This window comes from Xylocopa sonorina, chromosome 2 (assembly GCF_050948175.1).
Source record: "Xylocopa sonorina isolate GNS202 chromosome 2, iyXylSono1_principal, whole genome shotgun sequence".
NCBI classification, from domain to species: Eukaryota; Metazoa; Arthropoda; class Insecta; order Hymenoptera; family Apidae; genus Xylocopa; species Xylocopa sonorina.
The window spans coordinates 15,875,018-15,899,360 of NC_135194.1; the positions used below are offsets into that span (position 1 = coordinate 15,875,018).

Below are 24,343 nucleotides of genomic sequence, written 5' to 3' on the forward strand. Positions count from 1 at the left end.
ACCTCGACGAGACAATAATAATTTAATATCGGTGTTTAGAAGAACTAAATGGAATAAATTAGGGTTATTAAGTACAGCTTAGTATCCTCATATTAAAATACCTGGAATAACATTTCTTCGAGTTTCAGATTTTCCTTGAAGAAGACATTCATGCATGTACGTCAGAGCTCTCTTGACTTCGAGTTGTCTGTCCGGTTTCACATCGGAGGTGTCAATCGCATTATGTCTTCTTATCTGCATGGTTACTGCAAACAAATCGGATCAACAGGTTTAGACGGAAGTAAGCGTTGCAGGAAATGCCTTCCTTATGAATGTCGAGCCGATAATGGATTTAGGGATCTCTATTCTTTTATAACAATATACAAACGAATGATGCATTTGAAAAGTAACGTTCGAAGTACGCAGTGATTTTTGCTATTAGAGTAGATAAGCAAGTGGAGAGGTGAGAGGTCCCGATAGTAATTTAGTGAGTGGCCGAGCAGCGGCGCTGTCCCGATGCAAGCGGGTCGTTTCGCCCTGTCCAGTTCCATATTTTATGGGTTCCTCTGTATGGTCATGAACATGGGACACCATACCACACCGGTATACTTTGCTTTGACAACGGCGAAATGTTTATTTAATACGTAGAAATTCCTGATTCTTCAGTTAGCGAAGCTTATACACGACCGCTTCGATCTTGTTGGTCCGACCCACAAATCCTTTCGTTTTTTTTCCATGCTTCGCGCGCTGCTTGTACATTCTCAGCCCGACAAACGTTTTTTCCGTTTCATAGAATATGCATGAACTGTGTCCTATCGTGGTGTTTAAACGCAATGACTTTTCTCACATGTACTCGACTGTTTTCTCGTTTAATCGCTTTTGATTGCAGATAATATATAGGTGTGCATCAATGGTTTAATATCATTCGCTTATCGTTAATGGTCCATGAAGTATATTCAGATCGATGTTAAGATAAGAGAAGTGTTCAAGCGGAGGAGAGCTTTTTAATACTTTCAGTACGGAGCCCAGGCTTTGGGAGTTTGCTACAACAGAACCTGTATTACAACTACCAAGGTAAGAGGGCCAAAATCAAGCGGCTTGTTCGTGGAATCTCGTCTCGGTGGCGACTTTTTCTCATCTCTGGATGAGCGTAATGTTAATTTTTTTCGGTTAACGTGGTGCAGAAAAATGAGACGCACCCGAATTGAGAGGAAATGGGCGCGGCGCTCTGCTCTCGAGGTACGGCCATATTCAAAATCTGGATAAATGTCGGTATGTTGAATGTTTCGAACGAAAATACTACATTTTAATGGAGCTATGCTTCTTCCAAGGTGATCGATTCAAAACCGCAGGAACTTTCTATGGATTCAGCTAAATTGTACCCACTATATCATGGTTTAACGGTGCAAGAATCGTAAACCGATACCATAACGATATTACAGCACATATCTTGCACCGAGTTGCGTGACTCCATTTTAAGGACTATAAAATCTGACCCACATACTTTCTGGGAACAAAAATACAATGAACATTCCACAAGCTGATAAAAAACTGTTCTGGATGCCTTAGATTACGTGTATATAGGAGCTCGTTGTACCTGTCTATGGGTAATTTACAGGATCAAATTTATCGCGCAACACTTGGTTGGTCACCGTAACCACTGTGCTTTGCAAACTTGTTTAATTATCATTTAACGTCCTAACGTTTTGACGCTATTTGACGATGGTAATGAATGTTAAACACGGTGCGGTAAGGATATCAATTAATGCACATAACGGTGCTGAAGCCGGCTAAGGAGAATGTTATTATAATTTACGATCCCGTGTCTCCGATATCACAGGTGTTCGAGCACAGGAACCGAAGAAAGTGGATCACCTTCGTGAGCCTGGCCCGACTTGTTCGTAGCGTCAAATTATCCTGTTGTCGGATTGGTATCGAAGACATGGCCACAGGACTCTATCATCTTCCTTGAGATTTATCGAACCGTGTCGAAATGGAACACGCTGGGAAATGTAGATACTAAATCGAAACACGAATCGTTTAAGTAATTACAAGAACAATGCCAGTATGCCGTCAACGTGCACACACACCGATCGCTTAATTCATCGTCTGAAGTAACACAGCGTTCCCTTGCTTCCTGTGCCGGGACAACTCTGGCTTAAACTGGTATGAAAAAAACTTACGCAGAAAGGGGGTCGATCGCGATTGATTGCAAAATTGGGTTGCGAACAAAAAGCGCGAGACCCGTGTACACAGTATATACAATGGATGTCGTGTATGTAAGTTACGAACACGGCTTGTATTGAGCATCATTCACCGAGGTAGGCAATGAATCTATTCAAACTCAATTCGCTTTAAGGGCATTCTTGCCTGGCCGACGCGTACGCGTCGTCCCAATGTGTCGTACGGAACTGCTTATCGATACCTCTGCGTTTTTTCTCGTTCGTATAGAAATTTTATTGTTCGCTCCTTTCTAAATTAGGTACCCTCGGAAGAAGCGTACGAGTCACCTATGACAAATGCCGATCAGTCTGAGATAATTTTTGCAAGATCCAAGAATTCTGGCAATGGATATTGAAGCTTAGCAAGTGAACCGTATTTGTAGATATTGAGACGACACGGCAATGAGGTCGTTGCTCGATCGTTTTAAGGCCGTCGTGAAACACATGCAAAAACATGCGGATCGTAACACGTAGACCGTCACCTGGCCCGGTTGATCGAGGGGCCTGAGTGAGAATACATGATTCCCGTAATCGAAGCTCTGACTGTCGTACAGGAACACGTAACCGACGCGAAAAAGTACAAATAAACATTGCCGTGCGGTTTTTTTTGGCTAGTTCTCCGTTTTGTCTCTGGAAATCTGGAAGCTCTTGGGTACAGTTACAGTGTGTGTGCGCGCACGTTGGGCGAGGTAACCACGTTAAACGCGCAAGTGGGTTAATGGCGAACTCTACAAGGGAGAGAGAAGAGATTGATACATATGTACGTGTACATGTTTTACATTGCAGAAGATAGTCCGACAGATGATGTTGATGAACGATCCCTGCCAGCCTTCGACTGCGTTGTAGCCAGCCATCGATGAAGGTTCGACTGCGGCTGCACCTGCATCACTGGAGAGCGACCGACCCCGCTATACATTTGGCCCCTCTTCCCTCGGGCCTCTGCCACACTTTCATATGTAACAACCGGTGTACCGAGTTCTTTAGACCTCTTTCGAACGTTAGACGCCCGAAACTGGAACGCAGAGAACGATTTCGTTGAACCTAAGAAAGTGTGCACGCGGGGACGAATAAGTCGAGGTACGTTTGATTGTTTCACATTGATATCGTACGCTTTTACATTGAACTTTTTGAGTGTATTATTTGGAGGTTGTATCGAAATCTGGCGAATGTCCATTAGAAAGTTCCCCAGACAATTTCACTCCTACGCACTTAGATATTTAATTGTGTTTTATGAAGGTGTCGCGCGTAATCCGCGAAATTTACGCCTAATTAGTCGTTGGAGACGCGGAACGCGATAGGGAACGCGAGCATAAAGCGTTCCTTTGGTTCGCGATGTACACGCGGTCTCTGTGCGTTTGCACGTGAAATTAGCGGTTAGAACGTAAGTAGGAAAGGAGATTAATGTCGCTGTCGGTAACAAGAAAATTTCCCGTAGTTGTTCGATTAGAAAGTGCACCCGCTAAAATGTAAATGAATAACTGCGTCGCTAGAAGAACGTCTTCATCGGGAAAACCGAGAATATTCTACACTTTCTCAATCAGGTTCCTACGTAGAGTTTCCACTCATTTCCTTCGATCCGATCGGGTATCGTTGGCAGGTTGTTTTTCGTAAAAGAAGAAAAACCACCTTTCCTGCTGGCAGGTATGAAATAACACCTTTGATAATAATAAAACGGAAACATTGTTGATTCACGTTGTTCCAGATCAGAGGACTCGATTCGCTAAGTAGTACAGAACGATGATCGACCATTTGGTACTGATAACTGGCGACAAACCAGGATAAAACATGACATCCCTTCGGAATCGGGGATAGATGACACCAGAAAGGCAGAAGACCGTTTCCTGGAGATGAAGAAGAAGAAGAGGTCGAAGAAGAAGAATAAGATATATCTGACGGTGGAGGAGGAAGAGGTGGCCTAGAAATGGAGGTTCTCCGATCTCCGATCTGTTGGTGGGTCTTGAGGCTTCTTCCACCGTCGTGCCACCTCGTCCAAGCTACCCCTCCCACGTTTGACTGGCCGTCGACGACGACGATGATGGTAATGGTAAATGGCCCATGGAGAGGCTCTCCAGTCCGCGCCTCCAACTGGAAACGGGAGCACGCCACGTGAAAGTAGGAAGGGGAGGCTATAGCCGGACGGACGTCGCTTCGTGCGCCTCAGTCGTTCGTGGACCTCGAAGGACGATAGAGGTCGAAGAGGGCACTTCCTCCTCTCCTTCCTCACGGCGCCACCACCATCACCTTTTCTACCATCTTTCCGCGGCTTCCGGGCCTCCTTATCCTCTTTAACCGGTGGCACGAGAGCACGAACGTCATCCACGCACAATAAGATAATCGTTCGCAGCCTGTCCGCCTACTGCGCTTCAACGAAACTTGACTTATAACGACGTCGTTTGGTACACGATTGTGACAAACGTTTCGGACGGATCGTCGACAGTACCAAGGATGCATCGTCACGTCTCTCTCCTCGTTGGGATCATCCTGCTGTGTTGCATTCAAGGTCGGTATTCGCTTTTAACCAACTGCATTCACAATGACCAATCGTGCACCACTTTGGTGAAAGTCGCAACAGGTTGACCAGTCTTTTCGTCACCTATTCTTTCCAATGGTGAAATTGTCTCGATGATTTGACGGTATTCTCACCAAGAGATTGATCGAATATTCGTTCCTGTCTACTGCCAAACAGTTTCAACCGTTTCACGGTTGGCTACTTGTGAAATAAACGAACTCTGCACCGATGCACGAACAGACGGGTCCATTCATATTCCCTGTAAAAGCAGTCAGCCGTCCGATGCCGAGTAAAAGCACACCCGACGATGGCTAATCCTGTTGGGCGCGTAACGCTGATCGATATTACGTCGAACTAATTCGTCCAACAAAATATTAACGTCACCCCATCCGATATACGGCTACTCGTAAATTTACATCAGCCGCTCTCCAACGTTATAAACATCATGTTTCCGTAACGTGGGATAAATTTGGGAACGGCGTCTGGCTATCGAACATATACATTCCGGTAATTGCAACAAATGTAACCGAATCGCGATTGGTCGTACGCGTCATGTTCGGGGCGGGAATTGATCCTGTCGAAGTGGGTCAGTTAACGAGCTGAAAAGTTCAAAGGGTGAAACGACCACGGTGGCTAAAAAGGAACGTAAATGTTTTTTTTTCTAACAAAAGACCGACTCCTTCCGGAGCGATACATTGATGTTCGCGTATCGACGTCCAGGGTTCTAGCCCTTTTTCTCTTTTTCACCGCAAATGGCTTTAGTTCAGAGCACCCATTGAATTCTCGGCAGGGAGCCGGTATCTCTCCATGGCGAAGTGCGATGCTCTTTCAACCGAAGGGGGGGAAAAAAAAGGAACCAATGGTTTTTCGTTTTAATCTCCCGCACGCTCTCGCAACCTCGTGCCCAGCCCGACCCACGGGGGCGAGTTTCTTCCTCTTCCTCTCTTTCTGGCTCCGCGCGTATTCACCGTGGTCCTCTCGAGTGTGTACTACAGCGCTACATTTAGCGTTTTAGATTTACGTACCTCCGAACGAGACCCTCTACACGATCGAGTGACTTTTAATTAATTCATCGGGTGAAAAAGAAAAGGACTGGCTAACTTATTCCCACGAGTTCGCATATACCGAGCTCGTATACCGTATGGTACACCTCTTGATGTATTTTATATAGCTTCGATTTCTGTTATTCCTTTAGATGCACGGATACACATTCGTTGTTATCAGGAATAGGCTAATTTTATTAGACGTATCTTATGGTTAATCCACTGCGTACCCATAAAGGGTCCCGTAGATAGAGGCATGTTCGAGTGTTCGGTCAGGCGCGTACAACTCGTAAAACGGCAACTTAGCCGGGCTGACTCGCCTAATTAACTATGCTAACCGTCTAAAAAAACTCGCTCCTACCGGCGACCCTAGAAATATCGCGGACCAAAGCGGATAGGAAAGTATTTCATTGCCACTCATACGATTTTGTCGACAAGCATTCTAAGACCGCGGCGCGTTAATAATAACGCGATTTATGTTCGTTCGTAAGCAATTTTTTATTTCGTGGAACGTAATAATAGTCTGGGAGAACGTGTTGCTTCGATATTACGCGATCTCGCTATTCCGATAACACTTTCGATATCACATTTCGATGGAATATTTTATGCCGTCTTCTACTCAGCTGTCAGTTAAGCCTGTAGAAATCACGAGTGGTTGCAATTAGTTCGAATATTTATTTTTCATTCATCGCGGTCGGTGCACATCTGTGCTTGTACTCGATGAATACCCGATCGTAAGATGGTGTGCAATAAACCGTTGCATATACGTTAACGGACTGAGATGTAATACAGGATTTGTAGAACGACGATGAATTTATGCGTTATTTTACGGGAAAGGAAGCGTCAACGCGTACAAGTAGAAACCCTCTTTCTCGCGGGATTTTTGCCGCGCCATTGTGATGGCACAAGAAACGCGATGGGTAATCCGTAGTTCTCACAAAAAGGTTTTGTGTATTTTCAATAAACTTCGAATCGTATTTAAGAGGAGAATTTCTCTCGATCCTTCAGCGTGTCCGAAGAATCTTTTCTCCTTTGATCGAATATCGCAGCGAACAATATAAATTCCTCAGGCCTTGGTCCCGAGAGGAGACTGCACTGGCAAATTTCGCCCAGTCAATATCCCCAAGAACGCGAACCTTTGAAGTCGCGAGAACCAGTGTTTTATTATTGAATATCGCAGCACGTTTATCCGATTGTTCCGCATTGGAAGCGGTCTCAAAGCGTTCGTAGAGTCTCTCGAGGCGTTTCAATAAAAGATGATCTTCTAAAAGCGTCACGGTCCCGGTTCATTGACTTTTCAACGTGTTTGAATCCTCGTGACCTGATTCCGGTGCGTTCTCCGTCCTTTAGGGAACCGAGGTGTCGCGGATTAAATTGATATTTGCGTGCAGCTCTCGCAAATGAAATTACTACTGGGAATAGAAAGACTGGGGGAGCGAGACAGAGAGAGATGGAAAAAGAGATGATGCTCACCGGCTTGAATTCTGCGGCTCTGCCGTTCCGTCGACTATGAAGCGTGTTTTCACGCTCGAAAAGACTTCCCGTTTAGCCGAGTGGAAAAAGGGTAAACCGCCTGCGGACTCGATCTTATGTTTATTAATACGTTGATTAACAACCACCTGATGATCGTGAATAACCAAAGGGACGAGCCTGTCGCGAGCGACAAACTTCATTTGCCAAACGGTAACAGTTCCCTATTCGGGTTGATCGGGTTCGTCAATAATTAATTCGCCGCACGAGTGATCCGGAGACACGTATAATTGCGATGGTTTACGTACGGCAGGTTTCGAACGTGATTTTCAGAAAACTTGCGAACGTTGTACGCGTGCCAATTAGCGCGAGACTGTCTTCTAATTACATGCATAGCGGACATTTTCTCGTTTCTACATCCTGCTCGGTGGTATTCGAAGGAACCTTAATCACCGTTGCTCCCGTCGAAATGGTTCGCGATTAAAAATAGAAAACCAGCAACGAGCGGCGATTCTATCGGAAAAGTCGGAAGACCGCGTGTAAATCGCTCGCTACGTTACCTTTTCAAGTTTTCACCTTTCTTGCGTCCCGCGACGCCAACCGTGGTTCCATCCTCCGGAGATCGACCAGTCTGTAACCGTTATTCGAAAATGCTTAGAAAATATTTGTACGGCCTGGTTCTGTAACACCGAAACCAGACAACGTGTGCATTTCACGTTGCCAACAACGAGAACCACGTGTTACACCGGCAGCTTTGACTGTCTTCTGAATACCTTCCGATAGGACGCGGTAAAAATGTCACCGACGAAGAATCCCTTTCGGCGAATTATTATCGGAATACGAAAGACAGTTTGTACATTCGGAAACCGCAGTAAAAATCTTTGCCGCGTAATAGCTTAAGGTTGTAACCGCGGCGCAAAAGTCGAACAGACTGCTGAGTAAACTGTGCTGGAGAGATGCGTGAGTACGATTTTATGCTAAGTGGAAAGGCGTCCGCGCGCGGGTTATGTACCATCGGTTCGAGAGCACGCACGAGGAGATGCTATCGAAACAGTTTCCTCGTCGTATGTCGGCGGTATTTGCACACCGTGTGCAGCCTCCTCTAGGAAACGTAAATTATTCATTAAACGACGCGAACAAAACGCAGTCACGTTCTCGTTCGTTTGGCGTCAATTTTTTCATCTCGTTGGTGGCTCGAGAGGATCGTCCTCGGTTGGTCTTTCATTGACCAACGACACCGCGGAATGGGACGTGCGTTAAAACACTTTCGCGATCGTGGATCGTCCACCTTTCACTAGAAATTAGATTAAACAGCTTTTTCACCTGTCTCTTTCAGGAGCGATTGGTTTCGTTCTTTATTTTTTTTTTTTTTTCACCTACACGCTCCGTCGTTTGCGCAATGAGGCCTCGTGTCGCATTTAATGGAACGTATCGGGGAATCTAGTACATCTAGTAGCGTTTCAATCAAACTTATACCGACGAGTCACGCTGCTCTTTTCCCTCGGCCGTTGCGTATCGTTCCCATTTTTTTTATCAGCCATCGGCGGTGTCCGTCACTGTGATTGTTCGAAACGTCCCCGCGTCTTTCTTGCATAAAAAGACGACCGATTTGTGCTAGGCGGATGCTGCGATGGGACAAAAATAACCGGCGGGGAGGAAAAGAAAAAAATGGTTCGGTTGGAAGATCATTGGACAGGAGGAAAGTATAGTAACGTTCTACTTGTCGACGTGAATTAGCATTATGGCGAACTATGCATACGTGATTTCACGGTCGAAACGGGGTTTCACGGAGGTTCAACTTCAGTTATAAGTACGACGTGATTTACGTTTCATAATGCAAGATTTGCATTTCTACTACCTATTCAAACCACGCCACTATTAACTACAACAGGAAATAAATAAAGGAAGGTTCAGACGGTGAGGTCTTTTTCTTCCTGTTTCGCGGAATACGGCCGCCATAAATTACCAGTTGACAAATCAGTTGCATCGTAAACCGGTAGACCGGTAAAAGCGTGCATGATTAGAACGATATTGGCCTGGTTATTATTAGCAAACTATATACATCTGGGCATGCTATTAATACGCTGAACCCGTCCAACTCGTTTCCCAGTCTTCCTCTCCCGATCAGCTATTATTTTGTTCGACGCGGTATCTTAAGTATCGATATTTTCGATAAGATCATTGACTGAGGTCTGTCCCTCGTAGCGCTTTGCTTCCCGCTCCCCAGAAGACAATCTCGCGAGAATGGTGTCCGCTCGAGTGATATCGAGTACGTGTTTCGCTGTTAAACGCAATCGTTTACCATGATAAACGGCTGTGAGAATAGCGCGCGAGTTTCTATTCTTGGTTTCTACAGCCTCTACCGTCGATTGATCGAGGAAAGTGGCAAACGGGCACCCAGTGGATGATGCCACGCCACGATAGTCCATTGTTTCGCGTTATTGCCTCGTTGATCACCTCTATGGATACGCGACGATAGATTGCTATCCAGTCGCGGTTCGATCTGTCCAGCGAAAGATGAGAAGTCACCTCTTTTAATCGACCCTTTTGTCGGTCTGCTCTCACTGTTCGATCTAACCCGTTCTTTCTCTCGCTAGACTCTTCCACGAACGCTTGTCGGGTTCCTGAAAACGATCGATCAAGGATGAACGAGGCTAGCAAGTCAACCTTGAAGATCGAAGAGATCCTCGCGAGCTGATCCAGAACAGAACTGTATTCCATGCGATCGATAAACTAGTCGGCTGTCCTTTCGGGAACGACACCGTTATCGTGGCTCGATTCATCCGCCGATGCCTGACTTACTTCGCTGACCTGAAGACCCAGTGAACGTGTTCTCGTGAATTTCAAACGTACGTCGTCCGTTTGTAATTCTTCATCCCGGATCGCCTAGCTCGTTGGACGCGTTACAGGCGTTCGGTCAGGATTGACATCCGCCCACAGGCTTGTTGGCGTTCGAATTGTTGGAAGCTCGCCTGACGATCACGATCGACGAGAACGTCGCCGAGTTAGGGCACGGGTAGAGAGAAAGAGGTTGACGTTAGCATTAGCATAGCGTTCCTTCACGAATCTTCCGCTAGTTTACAACCGATCTGAGGAACGTGGACGAGAGCTGTATCAAAGTTATACGTCGAACCGGCGGTAATCAGATGCGCATAAAAGATTTCGTGTATTCCTGCGGCAAAGTGGTCGGTGAATGCGCGGTATTTACGCCCATGCGTCCGAGCAATGAGATGCTCCTCACGTTTTTCCGATGTCAGCTGACTTCGAACGAATCGCCGCGTTAAAACGTGAAGAATCCCCGAGCTATCGGACCTTTTTATTAACGCTTTTCTCCACTCCAGTGGAGAACGTTTCGAGCCCCGTCCTTTACCGTCAACGATCGATTTGTAGTCGAGGTAGATACACAACGGAGAAGGGACCAACGATTATTCAGCCATCGTGATACACGAGAATATTATCATACCAGAGGGGGATTACAGTTGTTGTAAACTGGATGGACTTGGAATCTTTATTTCCATTATCTAGTCGTAAAACCAGGCATTTGATATCTCAATCCTTGGCTGGATAGTTTTTCAAACCGTTAACGTCCTCGCGCGGAACAGTCCTAGAGATCGTTGCAATCTCGCGTCTCGATTAACGATGGGTACACCACGTGTGTATAACTATAGTAACGAAATGGAAAAGAGGAACGATAAGGCGTTAATGTTCGTCTACTTATTGAAGTATTATCAGGAGCTCTGTTAATCCAATCTGTCGGCTTCATGCTCTACTTTTCCGGTTTACATGTGCCTCTAATGATTTCTCCAGATTAGCAACAAAAAATGATCGCTGCAATGACGAGTCCCCCCATTTCCACGGTGAGAAATCACGTAAAATGAGAAAGTTACGAGGGGAGAATAGAAAACGAATAATGCCGATCCCGTTTGCGGGCGATTATTTACGTGAACGTTTCATTTACAAGTACGTCGGGTCGTTCATAGTTACCTCTCTATGAGCGAGGGTTGTGAAACCTTGGCCTAGACTTAAGTAGGTATGGAGGTAAGGTCGAGGTCACTTTCCTAGCTTTTACCTCTCGAGGATCTCCGCAAATGAATAACTGCACCGCTGATTCAAAGCTTTCGCCTTAAACCTGCGAGTATCAATGAAAGTTCGAGATCGTTGACGTCTCTCGTTCCGCGTTCGAATACCATCGCGAACCGGTTGCATCGCGGCATATTTTAGTCCTCCCAGTAAAGGAGAAAATTATTTAGCGTGGCGGCTGTTTGTAACTTATTTGTAATGCAATTTTCAATTCAGCTGCGATCCAAGTAGGATCGAGGTCGCTTTCAATGTGCATCCGACGCGGTGAAACAGTTGTTGGCGCGTTGAACGGACGCTGATCCGACCTCTCGAGTCTATCAATGGCGTACTACTAATTAAAAGGTCGAGGTCGTTCGCGTAAAACGTGAATGCCAACGAATCTTACCACCGCTGGTAGACCGATTCTCCTTTGCTCTTGCATTTACATTCGTTCGATCTAATTACAGCCAGACTCAAAGTATGATTAAACGATACGCCAGATTAGTAAATCAATATCGTCCATGGTTAATAGTAGCTTATTATCTTCGTTGAAGTATCGTGGTATTCTACCAGTAGCAACGTTTCTTACTCGCTGAAATATTATTCTTAGACTCGATGGTATGATAAAAGTGAAATTTCTCATTTAAAACTGCATTCCATGGGCGCAGTTTAATAACATCGATCATTCTGTCAACGCTCCCAACAACGTTATTAGATCCGTATGGAATCAATTTATAACTTGTAGAAGCGATTAGATGTAAAAGGTTCAATGATCGCGGAGGCCTTTACGGTCACGCGGAACGTCGACCTTCGCCAATAATTACCCTTTCTTCGGGGGATGCATTGATGCGTTTCTTCTTAATCGCATGGTATTCCGTCCCTCTTACCTCGTTTTACTCTAATTATCTTCAATACGCAATTTCCTGAAACGCGCGCCCGATCTTCTCACGCGGTCACCCCCCTTCCCCGTAGTCGCTTATGATTCAATGAAAATTCTCGCCGACCGGTCCAAGGAAATCTCGAATTACACGCGAACCTTTATGCCCGCTACCAACAGATGAAACATCCTCGTAGGAATCGAAAGGCTTTTATTACCCGCACGCGAACGCTCGCCCATATGATCGTGCACGCTAAGAGGTCGTAATTTATGTTCCCTGCGGTGCGAAATCGATCGTATGAATTGCTCGTAAGGCATCCGCGCGGACACCACGGAATTACCATTCCGTGGAGATTTTACGGCGACAGGTTCGTCCAATCCGTAACAGATCCGGGCAAAATTCTTGACTCGCCGCGGGGTAACGTTACGTAGGAATTACCGGTGTCCCTGCTCCCGTTATACAAATCTCTGGAAAAAAAACTGCGTACCCAGTGTGCGCGTGTATTTCGTAGCGGACAAAGAGAAAGAGAGAGAGAGAGAGAGAGAGAGAGAGAACAGAGCGAAAAAAAGAATCGTTACCGGTCCTATACCGCTGGAATGTGTCGAGCGATCAGGCGACTTGTACCTGTGCCGTGTACACGTCTATGCAAAAGTTTCGTTTACACTAGCGGCCTTAGTCACGGTACTGTGACGGTCCGTCCGAATATTACTCATTCACGGTTCGGAGCATCGAGCAACAACATTTCGAGGATCCGTGACCGCACGGAACGATCCACCGTAACCGAGGCGCTAATGAGAATCGAAGTCCGGCTGGGAACACGTGTTGGACCAGACCGTGAACGACAGGGACGCGACGGGTATCCATTTATATTATCATTCTTTTTCATTCTTCATCTTGGCTGCTGATAAACGCGAACAAGCCGGAGAGAGCAGCCATCCGACGACACGAGCATCAAGGGGTAACGATTCCGAAAAGATAAAGCGAACGCGAGAACGCGGGACGCGCGATGCTCTCTCGCGTGGCATGCAACACGCGGAAGAGAGGGACCAGGGGGAACGCAGCACGCGACGCCACGGACGATTGAAATTTCGCTCGTTTGCTCGCGTGAACCGTGGCACGCACCGTCGCAATTTTCTGTCCCCGGGAGAAGAAAAGTACGCGCACGCTTTGGTATCTTCCACCCGCGGAGCGAGAAGAGCGAAACGAGGGAGAAAAAGACGCGCGCGGACGGCCGTGGCGAAAAAAGGCGGACGGTGCAGGTACAGTAAACTCGTACCGTACGTACCACCGCTGGTACGTACGACCGATCGAGGGTTTCTCCGATGTAACGGATCGTCGCGAACGAACGGTCGCGAACTGCCACATACGCGTTCACGTACACGCTCGTGGGAGATCGAGCCGATCTGGGAGGTAGTTTTTCGCCCCAGTACTCCACTTACCACTCGCCACTTAAACCGAACGCGACGATTTATGGAACGCGACTCGTTTGTCGTGCTCGTTCGCGATCACCGGCACACATACCGTAGTTTTTGCCGATCGCTTGGGCCACGCGCCTCTGTCCCGCTGTTCATCGGGACGTTAATTTTTATGGTACCGTGCGGGAAGCGGAAGTGGATACCTAGCTCTTCCCCGTTTCGCCAGATTTCTGATCTGTTCGTCTAAATTACAGACGCCCTACGATTCCTAACGGGGAACCACCGTAAACGAGAACGCGAACCGGTGTTCATTGAAAATCGATTACTGGGCAGAACTGGAGCGGTTCTGAAGATGGTTGTACCTCAGGGATTTAATTAATTTTTTGCTGCGGCTAGTATACAGTTATGTAGCAGATCGGTTTGAACCGGTACTCCGTGATTAGCATTTATGAGCATTGTTTCGGGCTAAAATCCAGTCTAGGCTATTGTAACCATCGCCTCTACCTTAACGGGCGTAGCCGTCTTGCCGTCAAGGCTCACGCGAAACCTGTCTTGATTAGTAGCTGCTAGCTAACTTGTAATTAGTCGTCCCGTATCTTGAGATATTCTGTTCGGCACCGTGTCCGATTCTAACGTGACGGAGCCAAACCCGTACAGGAACTTTTCATCGTGATTTTAATGGGAAATCTGTGTCGCTTTATCGAAACCTGGTTAGTCGTATTATTTATCGGTATCTCGATCGTGATGATAAATCATGCGAACGCGGCCGCGGAGCGCTGTACTTTCCCGTGGATCGCTTTTTGAGCCACTACTTTACGACGTTATCGGGACAATAGCGTCGCCAGGCAGGAAATGGGATCATTTCACCGCGATACGGAAGTCGCGGCTGTACACACCGTCGTTAACGTCCAGATTCTTTCGGTCGCGGAGACACGCTCGAGCGAAGATAGAGCGTGGAACAATGATACGTGTCGCGTACTCCACGCGGCTAACCGTGATAGTTGCGACAGCCGGTGTTCATTGAGACTTTCCAGCGCAACAGGTACGTTGCAGAATTTCGCCATTTCCGATCCCGCGATTCAGGAACAATCGCGCGGCAATTATTACGGCTCGCGTGCTCCGGCTTAAACGCAGCGAAAGGCTCGTTAATGCAACGCAACGCGGACGTGTTACGGGACAATGCCAGGAGGAAGACGAGATCGTTCCGCGGTGATAAAGAGGGCCGGGGCTACGTAGAGGAGATCAGCCGTGGCAACAGGAGAGGCTGCACGAGAAACGAGGAATGGGCAGAGGCTGCAGCAGGCACCGTGCACGAACGACCTTACCGCGATTTTCACGGTATCGATTGCGAATGATTTACGCAGCCGTTACTTTCGTCCAGCCGAAGATACCGTCCCGCGCACGCGATCATACACGAACGGATCACGCGGTCAAATCCTAGTTAGAATTAATGGTTCGCTTACCTCTAACCCTGCTCTCACTTTTCCTCGACTTTTTGCATCCTCTCCATTCCGTTAGCCGGACGAGGCGATCGCGAAAACAGATGTAGACACTTGTTGTTAGGGGCGATCGTTCAGGGATGAGATTACCGGCCGATTGGAATTTTATTACCAACTTGAATTGGAATAGCAGCGTCTTGATTTTACTGACCGTTTCTACTTTGGTAACTCGAGCTTGGGAAGCCATTCAGGGATAGATTAAATGGAAATATTCCGTATACCTTGAATCGCTGACTCGCGGAAGGATCGTCAGCTATTCAAGATCGAGGAAGAAGCGCGAGGAGTCGAGCACGGTCAGCTTAGATAACCGATCGTGAGCACACGGCACAATTTGTCAAGAGGTTGAGCGGATCGTTCTTTGAAATCTGCTAGAAACTTGGCAAACTATTCGACGATTCCAGCTTCCGAGGGAACACCATTCCTGGTTGGCTTAACCGCCGATTTATCAGCACGCACGCGTATACGGATATAATAACGCGGCAATCGCAGCGGCGTTAATTCACTCGCACGCGACTTGATTGGTCGATTCAGGCATGATCCTTGCTCGTTCTCGCGCCGCTATGCATTCTTCACCGTGATACTATATTTGCCTTAATTTACATTCCTAGTTGTCTCTGTAGAATTTACCGCTCGTCTGTTTGCAACCTTGTTTCACGCTGATACTTTAAATAGGATGTAAAAATATGCTGAACAGATTTAAATTGTGTTGCACGCGATACACGTTGCACAGCTTTCGCTTTCCGACGGGGGAGAATATTGAAAGTCCGGCACGGCTGATTCGAATGCGCGTGTATCTTGTTCCCAAGTGAGCAGAGAATGGTTATTCGTTCAGATTGGTTTATGCGTCGTAACCTATCCCGGGTCTTAATTGACACCGGCCACTTAAGATTCACGAGGGAGCGAAGTGATCGAGAGGCGTTCACGTTCGCGAGCGAATCACGGCTAGTTTAATTATCTTTCCTCGAATCAAAGGTTCTGTCATGCGAGCCAGCCATCCGGGTGCGCTCCCAACCGCAACATCCATCCAGTCTATCTAACCCGGTCGTTTTTCTGGCCGTGTCTCTAGGAACAGCGGCCTGGAAACAAGAACAAAAGCCGCAGTCCAGCACATTGTTCATTTTATTTATGAGCCACGGGTTATTCGTATCAAATCGTTCCGGTTCGTTAAACAGATCCTTATTTCTCTGTTATCGATCTCCGGGAGCGGGATCCGGCGTTGGCCGTGTTCCTCTCCGCGGCTTCTCGTTTCGTGGACAAAAATCCAAGGAGCAGCATCCACCCGGTCGGCGTTGCATCCTTGCCGTGGTTCACCGACCCGCATATCTCTCTCTCTCCCTCCCCCTTTCTCTACCTTTCCCTGTCACAGTCATTCCTTCCCTTTTCCTCCCTTTTCCTCCCGTTCCCTAGCGTCGGAGCAAGTGCCGGCGCGGCGCATCCATTGTGCACCGTCCACCGCGTGCATGCACGCGCGTCGCTCGCGCGACCCGTACAATTTCTACGGGGATATAATTCGATCTGCATTGTTCGCCAATCGCCCCCTGGCCAGACAGACTCGCCCCCGTTATTGGCATAATTGATTCACTTAATCGCGTTCGTGGGAGTGACGGACACCTCCTTCTGCCGCCCATCAACGCCGCTAATCGCACGGCCACTTGCCCAGCCGACGCGTCCGCTCCGAGGAATAATCCGATTCTCTCCTTCGCTCGGCTTCTGCTCCATTTCGCCTACCCGCTTCTTCTTCTTCTTCTTCTTCTTCCTCTTTACGTCCTCGCCGCCGTTCCCTGCTACGAACCTCTCCTGCCGCTTAGGGTACGCGTCCAGCTGAGAGCCAGTACTATCGCGAATTGCTCCCGCCAGTGAAATCTACCGATACATAATATGTACATATGCTCGCGCGCCAGGATTCTATTCATTTTTCTCGCCGTCTATCTTTTATTTCTTCCTATTCAACGACCGGGCCTTTTATGTTTGCTCCACGGACCGAGCCAGCCGATTAAAGTCGCGCGCCGCTCCGTTAATCAACACCGACGATTTTATGCGCCGCATTTCGGATCCGCACGAGATTGTTAACGATCCACCTTGTCTTAATGGCCGATGTTGCACTTGGCGAATACCGCGAGAAACACCGAGGCTGTCGCAGCTTCAGCTGCGGAATAAAACCAGAGGAGTTCTATTTAGATATCATCGGGGTACGTAGGTACACTTACGTATATCGCGACCGCGCTATATTAACCGATACCAGCCGATCGATAAGTCGTAATCGTTGTAATTACGAAGAGTTTACGCTCATAAAATTCGCATGACGCTTATCTCTAGGTGCATTCGGTTGTTAACTTGGCACTGGCTCCCCGCGAAGCAGGAAGGGTGCGGAACTCGATTATTACGCAGAAAAAGGGTATATAATATTGGTTCTGTTCGCGGCGTGTTTGCGAGGTGGCCGCGGAGCAGGAAGAGCCACGGTCCCCTATATTACAATGCGTATCGGGCTTATCTCGTTCACTTTGTGAATTCGAGCGAAAATTCTTGGATTCCACCGAGCTAGGTACGAATTACCGTCGCAGGCGAACGGGATATCGAACCCGTCCGCACTGATCGTCCGCGATTCCAGCAAATTGTATCCCGGAGGAGAGTCTGACTCGATCGTTACGCGAAAGAAGCAGTCGTAGACCATCGTGATTCCACCCCGAAAAAAATCTTTACGAGCTTGCAACGGAGCGCGCGCCGTTCTTTTTCCGTCGTGCAGGTATACACACGCCGCCGCGGTGCGTGACTCTGATCACAGATAAATTATCGAGCCGCGAGAACAGAGGGAGAACGGACCGTCCATTAAGCTCGTTATTGTTCACTTGACATTCCGGTAACGACCGGAGCGTACCGGTGGTTGCAGGATCCCTTGCAGGACCGCATTTTTTCGCTATTCGCGCGTTTGCCATTCGTGTTATCACGAGCAACAGAGAGAGAGAGAGAGAGAGAGAGAGAGGGGTGAAGAGATCAAGCGTTGTATCTCGAAAGGATGTTCCGTGTGCTCACCGATTTAGTCGCGTGATCGAGCTCCGTTTAATTTATTCCGTAGGTGCGTTTCGCGTATCGGGGCGACCGCGCCTCGCGTCCGATTCCCCTCTCGGTTATCTTTAACTGTACACCTCGATTTTATAATTTGTTACATATTATGCGAGCCGGTGTACAGAACGACCGTAGTAAATCGTATGTGCTGTTGACCCGACGATCACTGGACCGAGACCAAGCCAGGCGGACCCGTGCTGCGGAGATACCCGCGCGAAGGGTCAACAGGAAGCAATTAAAGTTTCGACAGAATCTCCTCGGTTTAACGTTACCATTACACACCGTTGTCCGGTAAAAAAGATCCGCTAAGGACGATCCGTGCCGGGACTCGCCGGCGATCTCGCGTTCTTTCTTTCCGGTTCGCTCGATTATTTTTAACTCGACCTTTCACGCTTCTGGGATGCACTGGAGCCAACTCCACGCGCAGATCCGCTTTTTCGGTGCGATGCACCTCGAAAGAACGACCCAAGGCTTCAATTACTCCACGTTTCCTTCGATTCTTCGCGAGGTATTTATCTTCGGGCCAGTCACTTTCTTTCATAGGCTCGCGCGTTCGCATTTCCATTGTAATTATGCCATTATCGTTAACGCTCACTGCACGGTTTAATAAAGGAGACCTTACGTCCCGATGGCTCGCAGTAAACCGAGATAACAGTAAATGTTATTTCGTTTTACGATGCCACGTGGGGTAGAAGTTAGCTGCGCGTGGCACTTCCTACTCAAAGGATCGGTCGAATCCTGACAGAACGATACGCTCATGAGTCCTCGTTCATTTCTCTTCAGATTTCGTGACCGGCGCCTGTCCTCGCATATGCCCGCCAAGCGGAGAACCAGTTTGCGGTAGCGATGGAGTGATCTACGCGTCCCTATGCGAAATGCGGAAGAAGATGTGTGGCAAGGGTAAGGAGCCGCTACCAACCATAATAATTACAATTAGTACGCGCGTACGCGCTTCCAGGCCAGTCTTCATAGCCGATTATACAGTTGCTTTACAACGTCCGTCGAAGGGGAGCGCCTTCGTGTGGCTACCAACGGAGATGTTTCGTTTCTTCGTTTCGCTCGTTGAACGATCTTGAACAAACGCGTTGCGTTTCGTGCATTCGCAACGAACGCGCGGTAGCTACGATGAACGCAATTATCGATACTTTACAAATTGCATAGGCGTGACCGTGGCCACGGAGAAGACAGCCTGCCTGAGATCGTCCGGTAGTAAATGCGAGCATCGCTGTCCTGGCGACCAGGATCCGGTATGCGGTACCGATGGCCGTACGTACCTGAACAAGTGCATGCTGAGGGTCGAGATCTGCCGCGTTGGCATCGAGCTGTCGCACCTGGGTCCCTGCAACAACATTTCCGCGCACAGGGAGAACTGCCCGGTTTCTTGCGACTTTGCGCCGCTCGATGGACCAATCTGCGGGAGCGACGGTAACGTCTACAAATCCACGTGCCAGATGAAGCTGCTCACATGCGGGTACGAATCTTCGCGAACGTCTAAACCATCGCCGATTTACTCGACGACGGTTTTTCAATGACAATTCTGTTTGATGCAATGCTTACTTGATTCGATCGTAGACAAGGCGTCGTGCGTACCAACAAAAAGCACTGCCAGACCACGAGACATTGTCGTGAATCGTGTTGGCGCGGTGCCAAGCCTGCCTGTGGTAGCGACGGGATCCTCTATTCGAACACCTGCAAAATGCGAGCAAAGAATTGCGGGTAAGGAACACATCGTCCTTAAGCAAGGCCTCGATTGCGAGCCAAGCGTGCAGCAAAGTTGCTGTCACGTCGCAAATAATCGAGCAAATCTACTCGGTTTTTCCACCTCACCGGACTCACTGTATGATATCGATCGTTTAGCAAGCACGTGTTCGAGGTGCCGATGTCGTACTGCGTGTCACTGGAGCGAACATCCGGAGGCCAGGCGAACGCCTGTCCTTTGGATTGCAAGGACGAGCCGGAAGTGCCCATCTGCGGATCGGATGGAAGTATATATAAGAACGAGTGCGAGATGCAGATGCTCAATTGCGGGTCAGTACTTTCGAGTATGAACTCCAGTTTTATTAATTCCTGATTGTTCCTGGAATTGATTGACCGGTTTTTACGATTATTCATTTACTTCGTAGACAAGCAAGAAGGAAGGTGACGGTGGTAGATTTCGAAAAATGTCGGACTCGTTTGACCAAGTGTACGAAGCAACAGCAAAGATGCGGGATTGACGTAGATCCAGTTTGCGGAAGCGACGCGAACACTTATACGAACCAGTGTCACTTAAACGTAGCGGTGTGTCTGTAAGTTCGCATTCCATACATATTTTGTAGACCATTCACAGAAATTCGTTAGGAAGTGATTCACTCGCAGTAATTACCGTAACGGGAACATGTTAGTGTTAAACGTTTCGAGTTATGCATATTCGTTACATCAGTTGGTAATCAGTTATTGATCTCCGTCGATACCGTTGCTTTTCAGGAAGGGCATTCAATTGGCTCACGTAGGAGAATGCACAACCTTGAAAGAGACTGAACAGTGCCCCGAAGACTGCAGCGGGGTACCCGAGGAACCAGTTTGTGGAAGCGACGGCAACGTTTACCGGTGATTAAGAACGTTATTTGGATTCCAGGACGTCCAACGCCGAGAGTTTTAAGGGCGCGTGAATCACGAATGGTCGTTTCGTCACGAACGATGGACGTTCCAGTCTTCTTTCCAACTTTACCATTCCTACCACTGAAATATCTATCCTTCCTACTATGAATTTCTTAATTTTTATTAGTGTCAAATTCTTTCATCGGCGATTAGCAGTTAAATACGAATGCTCTCCTAGAACTCTCGCAACGCTCAACGTCCTGTGACCCTGAAAGAAAATTTGCGCGTAAAAATTACACGCGTTTTCTCGTATGCGTTCAGATCCCTTTGCCATCTACGGCGTGAAACGTGCGGTCAGCGGGTAGTTCAAGTACCAGCACAACATTGTCCCACTACCGCGCTCTGCAACCAGATCTGTAGCGGAGAACGCCAGTTTGTTTGTGGTTCCGACAACAAGCTCTATCGTAACGAGTGCGAGATGAAGAGGGACAATTGCGGGTAAGCAGTAATCGTGTTTGAAATTACATCTCTCCTCAACTTTACGCGCTTTTACGATCGCTTGGACATTTCAATTAAACCAAGGAATCGTCTTACAAATGGTGGTGACCGTTTCTTCTTCGTTTGTTACATCGCTTAGGAAACACGTGTACGTGGTGCCTATGAAGAGATGCATACAAGGCTTTCAATTTCGTGGCTGCCAAAAGATCTGTCCACCATATTACGATCCCGTTTGCGGTACCGACGAAATGACCTACAGCAACGAATGTTTCCTGGAAATCGAGAACTGCCGCAGTCGAAGCCTGGTCACGAAAAAGTATCACGGAGTATGCGGCCAACCGACTGAAGAACCTAAGAATTATTTGTATTAAATCGATCAAATTTTATCCTCATCGGAATCTCCCTTTAAGATAATACTTTTTCTTTGAAAACTGCCAATTTCAAGCGGACTCGGTCGAATTGTTCGGCAAAAATAACTAGAACGAGTTCCTTCAAGTCGCTTGATCTTTCCGTAAGATAATCTTTACGACGAATCGAATTTATCAAGAGGAAGTATCGAATTTACGATGCGATCGTATACTTGTTCGTCTTTAATCGAAATTCGATAAACTTCCTGGATATCTATGGAATTTTAATACCAAGCGTTTTTTTTTTGAGATAGTAGAGTGTTTCGAGGAAACGGATATCTCGTTAATCGTACATTTAAACCGGGTTATGAAACCCGCCAATCGACTACGAATCGAGGTTCTTGTTATCATTCCCCGTAATCGATCGCATCGAGACTGTCAAACCATTAGCGAGTTCTCGCACGGATCTTCCATTCGATTATCGATCGGACCAAGACCAGTTCGTAGACAACTGCCAATTTCCAAGAGACGCGTCTTGCATTTTTTACGATCACACGCGCAAGTGTCCACGGATTATCAAGCTTCTATATTTATTTCGTAATCTTTGTTCTTTCGAGGTGGAAACGATCCGGCGTGATGGTCTTGCGCGACGCAAAATACCGTAACACGAATTTCGCGACCACTGGATCGATGGTGCGATTCGTGCGGCTCCCCCGATATCTTCGAAGATATCTTCGCGTTACTCGCCGGTAAACTCATTCTTATTTATTGTATTATTGTTATCGATCATCCTTGCATCATTCTGTTTATCGCTATTGCTACGGTTACACGAATAGTTCCAGAGCATATCCTTATTCTAATTAGAAGAAAGTATTTAGCTATTATAACTCCCCTCTGACATGTGATGTGTGTTCATATTATAATTATTATCATCGTATATTTTTATTTATTATCAATCATGTGACAATCCTTTTGTATCGACACTAACATACATGCTTCGAATGTCAATAATAAACTATATACGTATATTTTAAGGTAAAGGGACGTAGGCAGTTACTGAACGAAATCCGATCACTCGAAACAGTTAGCTCAAGTTTGCTACGACAGGTAAATACAGTTTCGAGCGGGTGTTGCGCGTAAACACCGGCAGATGACGGTAGCGTGCGCGGATCCACGGCGCTGCCGCAAGATGGCGGCGAGGTACGTAGATATTGACAGGTGCTGAGAGAGCATGGCGGCCAGTGTTTACGACAACTGATCGCGACCGATCGAATTTGCGGATGACACGGGTATTTCGTGTATTGTTTATGATCTTCCTTCTGACGCAGTGTCTTCGCCGCCTTTGAATTACGCGTCGAGCCTCTGTTCGTATTTTATTCGAGCGAACAAGTGGAAAGTTGATCGGATCAGTGAGAAACGTGTGCCCTAATCTCGAAAGTTTGGAATCAGGTGGTGGATTTGTCGTTGATACGGGAGTGCTGTCGAAGCGGACCACTGGAATATCACAGGATTCGTCGTTATCGTGAGTACTAGAAATTATTTCTGACACCATCCTGGAGCGTGCGATCGATAAGAATGCGGTGGGGAACGAGCTCCCGTCTTTTAAATGATACATAATAAAATGTGATAAGCAAACGATAGAAGAGGCCATCTTTAAGTCTCCCTGTACGTTTGTAACGCCGGCGAGAGAGGATCGCGATTACATGAATCGTGTTACATAAAATGCTGCTGTCAGATGACACATGGGATGCCTTAGATAATCGTTACGGGAGAGGAAGGGCTTCCTTCCTCCTGCCATCCTTGCTTTCCTACGCGAGTCGCGTTGCACGAAATCTATCAGGACGAAAATGTCCAGTAACCTAGCCGGGCACTGTGTATCGTCCTCAATTTCTTTCGGCTTCCTCTTATTTCGATACCACCGACACGAACTTTCACTTCAAACGCTTCGCTATATTTAGATTCGTCGTGTGTAACCGAAACCGAGAACCGCACGATCATTTTTCTGTGACGTAAACAATTTTGCATGAAACTTTGATCAGGAATTTTCATCGACCATCTCTCCGGTTGCTCGTTCCTCTCTCGAGAGAGAAAAAACCGTGCCACCGTTAACGTGTTATTAGGTTACGTAAACGCGGAGGCAGACGAACGTCGATCAGCGAATCGAATTAAAGCGTGACTTTGAATCGGACGCCCCACGGTAAACGGGGTACAAGTTCAAACGCAAGGTTTTTTTTATCAGCTCGAACTCTATCGCGGCCAATTACGTTCTTTTATTTTCTTCCATTTCATTCTGGACGAGTTTGTAGAGACGGAATGAGTGTTTGGAGATGATATAACCGAACGGACGACCTGGTAGCGTCGAGTCAGATCTCTTCGGTGTGTTTATCTTCAACCACCTTCCGTTATCTTATCATTATCTTTCACGTTAATGATGTGACCAGTGGCACCGTTTCCACGCGGAAGGCGTATTGCACGATACGTCGTGAACCGTACGCAGGGAATTCCAGTAGCCGGGTAAAGAACGGTCGTTGCACATAATTAAATTTATCGATCGCTCTTGCCGGCTGCTCGCCGCCGCGGCGGCTCTTCTTGAAAACGTGTTTGCGAATTCGCGACGCTCTCTCGTGCGCATCGCGCCGTTTTTTCTCGTCACCTTCTCCTTTTTGCGCGCATCTGTCCTCGACAACCTTGGGAAGGAGACGCGAGCGCCGATGCAACGGCATTCTTCACCTTCCTATCGTCGCGAGAGCGAGGGGAGAAAAAAAGAGCGTCGCCTATCGA

General features: G+C 47.4%; 2 protein-coding genes across 3 annotated transcripts in view; both read left to right on the plus strand.

The window, feature by feature from the left end:
* Positions 1 to 3,860: 3,860 nt before the first annotated feature.
* Positions 3,861 to 21,748, plus strand: LOC143432830 (serine protease inhibitor dipetalogastin). Its single transcript, XM_076909742.1, has 9 exons — positions 3,861 to 4,701; positions 18,921 to 19,037; positions 19,299 to 19,608; positions 19,710 to 19,853; positions 19,995 to 20,165; positions 20,261 to 20,425; positions 20,604 to 20,726; positions 21,039 to 21,215; positions 21,355 to 21,748. Exons 1-9 carry the CDS (start codon positions 4,647 to 4,649, stop codon positions 21,584 to 21,586), a joined length of 1,494 nt encoding a protein of 497 aa, XP_076765857.1. The 5' UTR covers positions 3,861 to 4,646; the 3' UTR covers positions 21,587 to 21,748.
* Positions 21,749 to 22,745: 997 nt separating this feature from the next.
* Positions 22,746 to 24,343, plus strand: part of Fak (protein tyrosine kinase 2 Fak) — a 37,180-nt gene continuing 35,582 nt past the window's right edge. The window contains exon 1 of one of the 2 annotated variants that reach the window (XM_076910357.1): positions 22,746 to 23,084. The gene's annotated coding sequence lies outside the window, so the exon portion shown is untranslated. The remainder of the gene's footprint in view (positions 23,085 to 24,343) is intronic. The other variant, XM_076910359.1, reaches the window with a different exon arrangement.

Excerpts from the sequence above, each read along its gene's own strand:
- LOC143432830 (XM_076909742.1), top strand. The coding sequence starts at position 4,647 with ATGCATCGTCACGTCTCTCTCCTCGTTGGGATCATCCTGCTGTGTTGC. Across the intron at positions 4,702-18,920 it reads CCTGCTGTGTTGCATTCAAG|ATTTCGTGACCGGCGCCTGT; the intron begins GTCGGTATTCGC and ends ATTTCTCTTCAG. Across the intron at positions 20,166-20,260 it reads ATGCAGATGCTCAATTGCGG|ACAAGCAAGAAGGAAGGTGA; the intron begins GTCAGTACTTTC and ends TTTACTTCGTAG.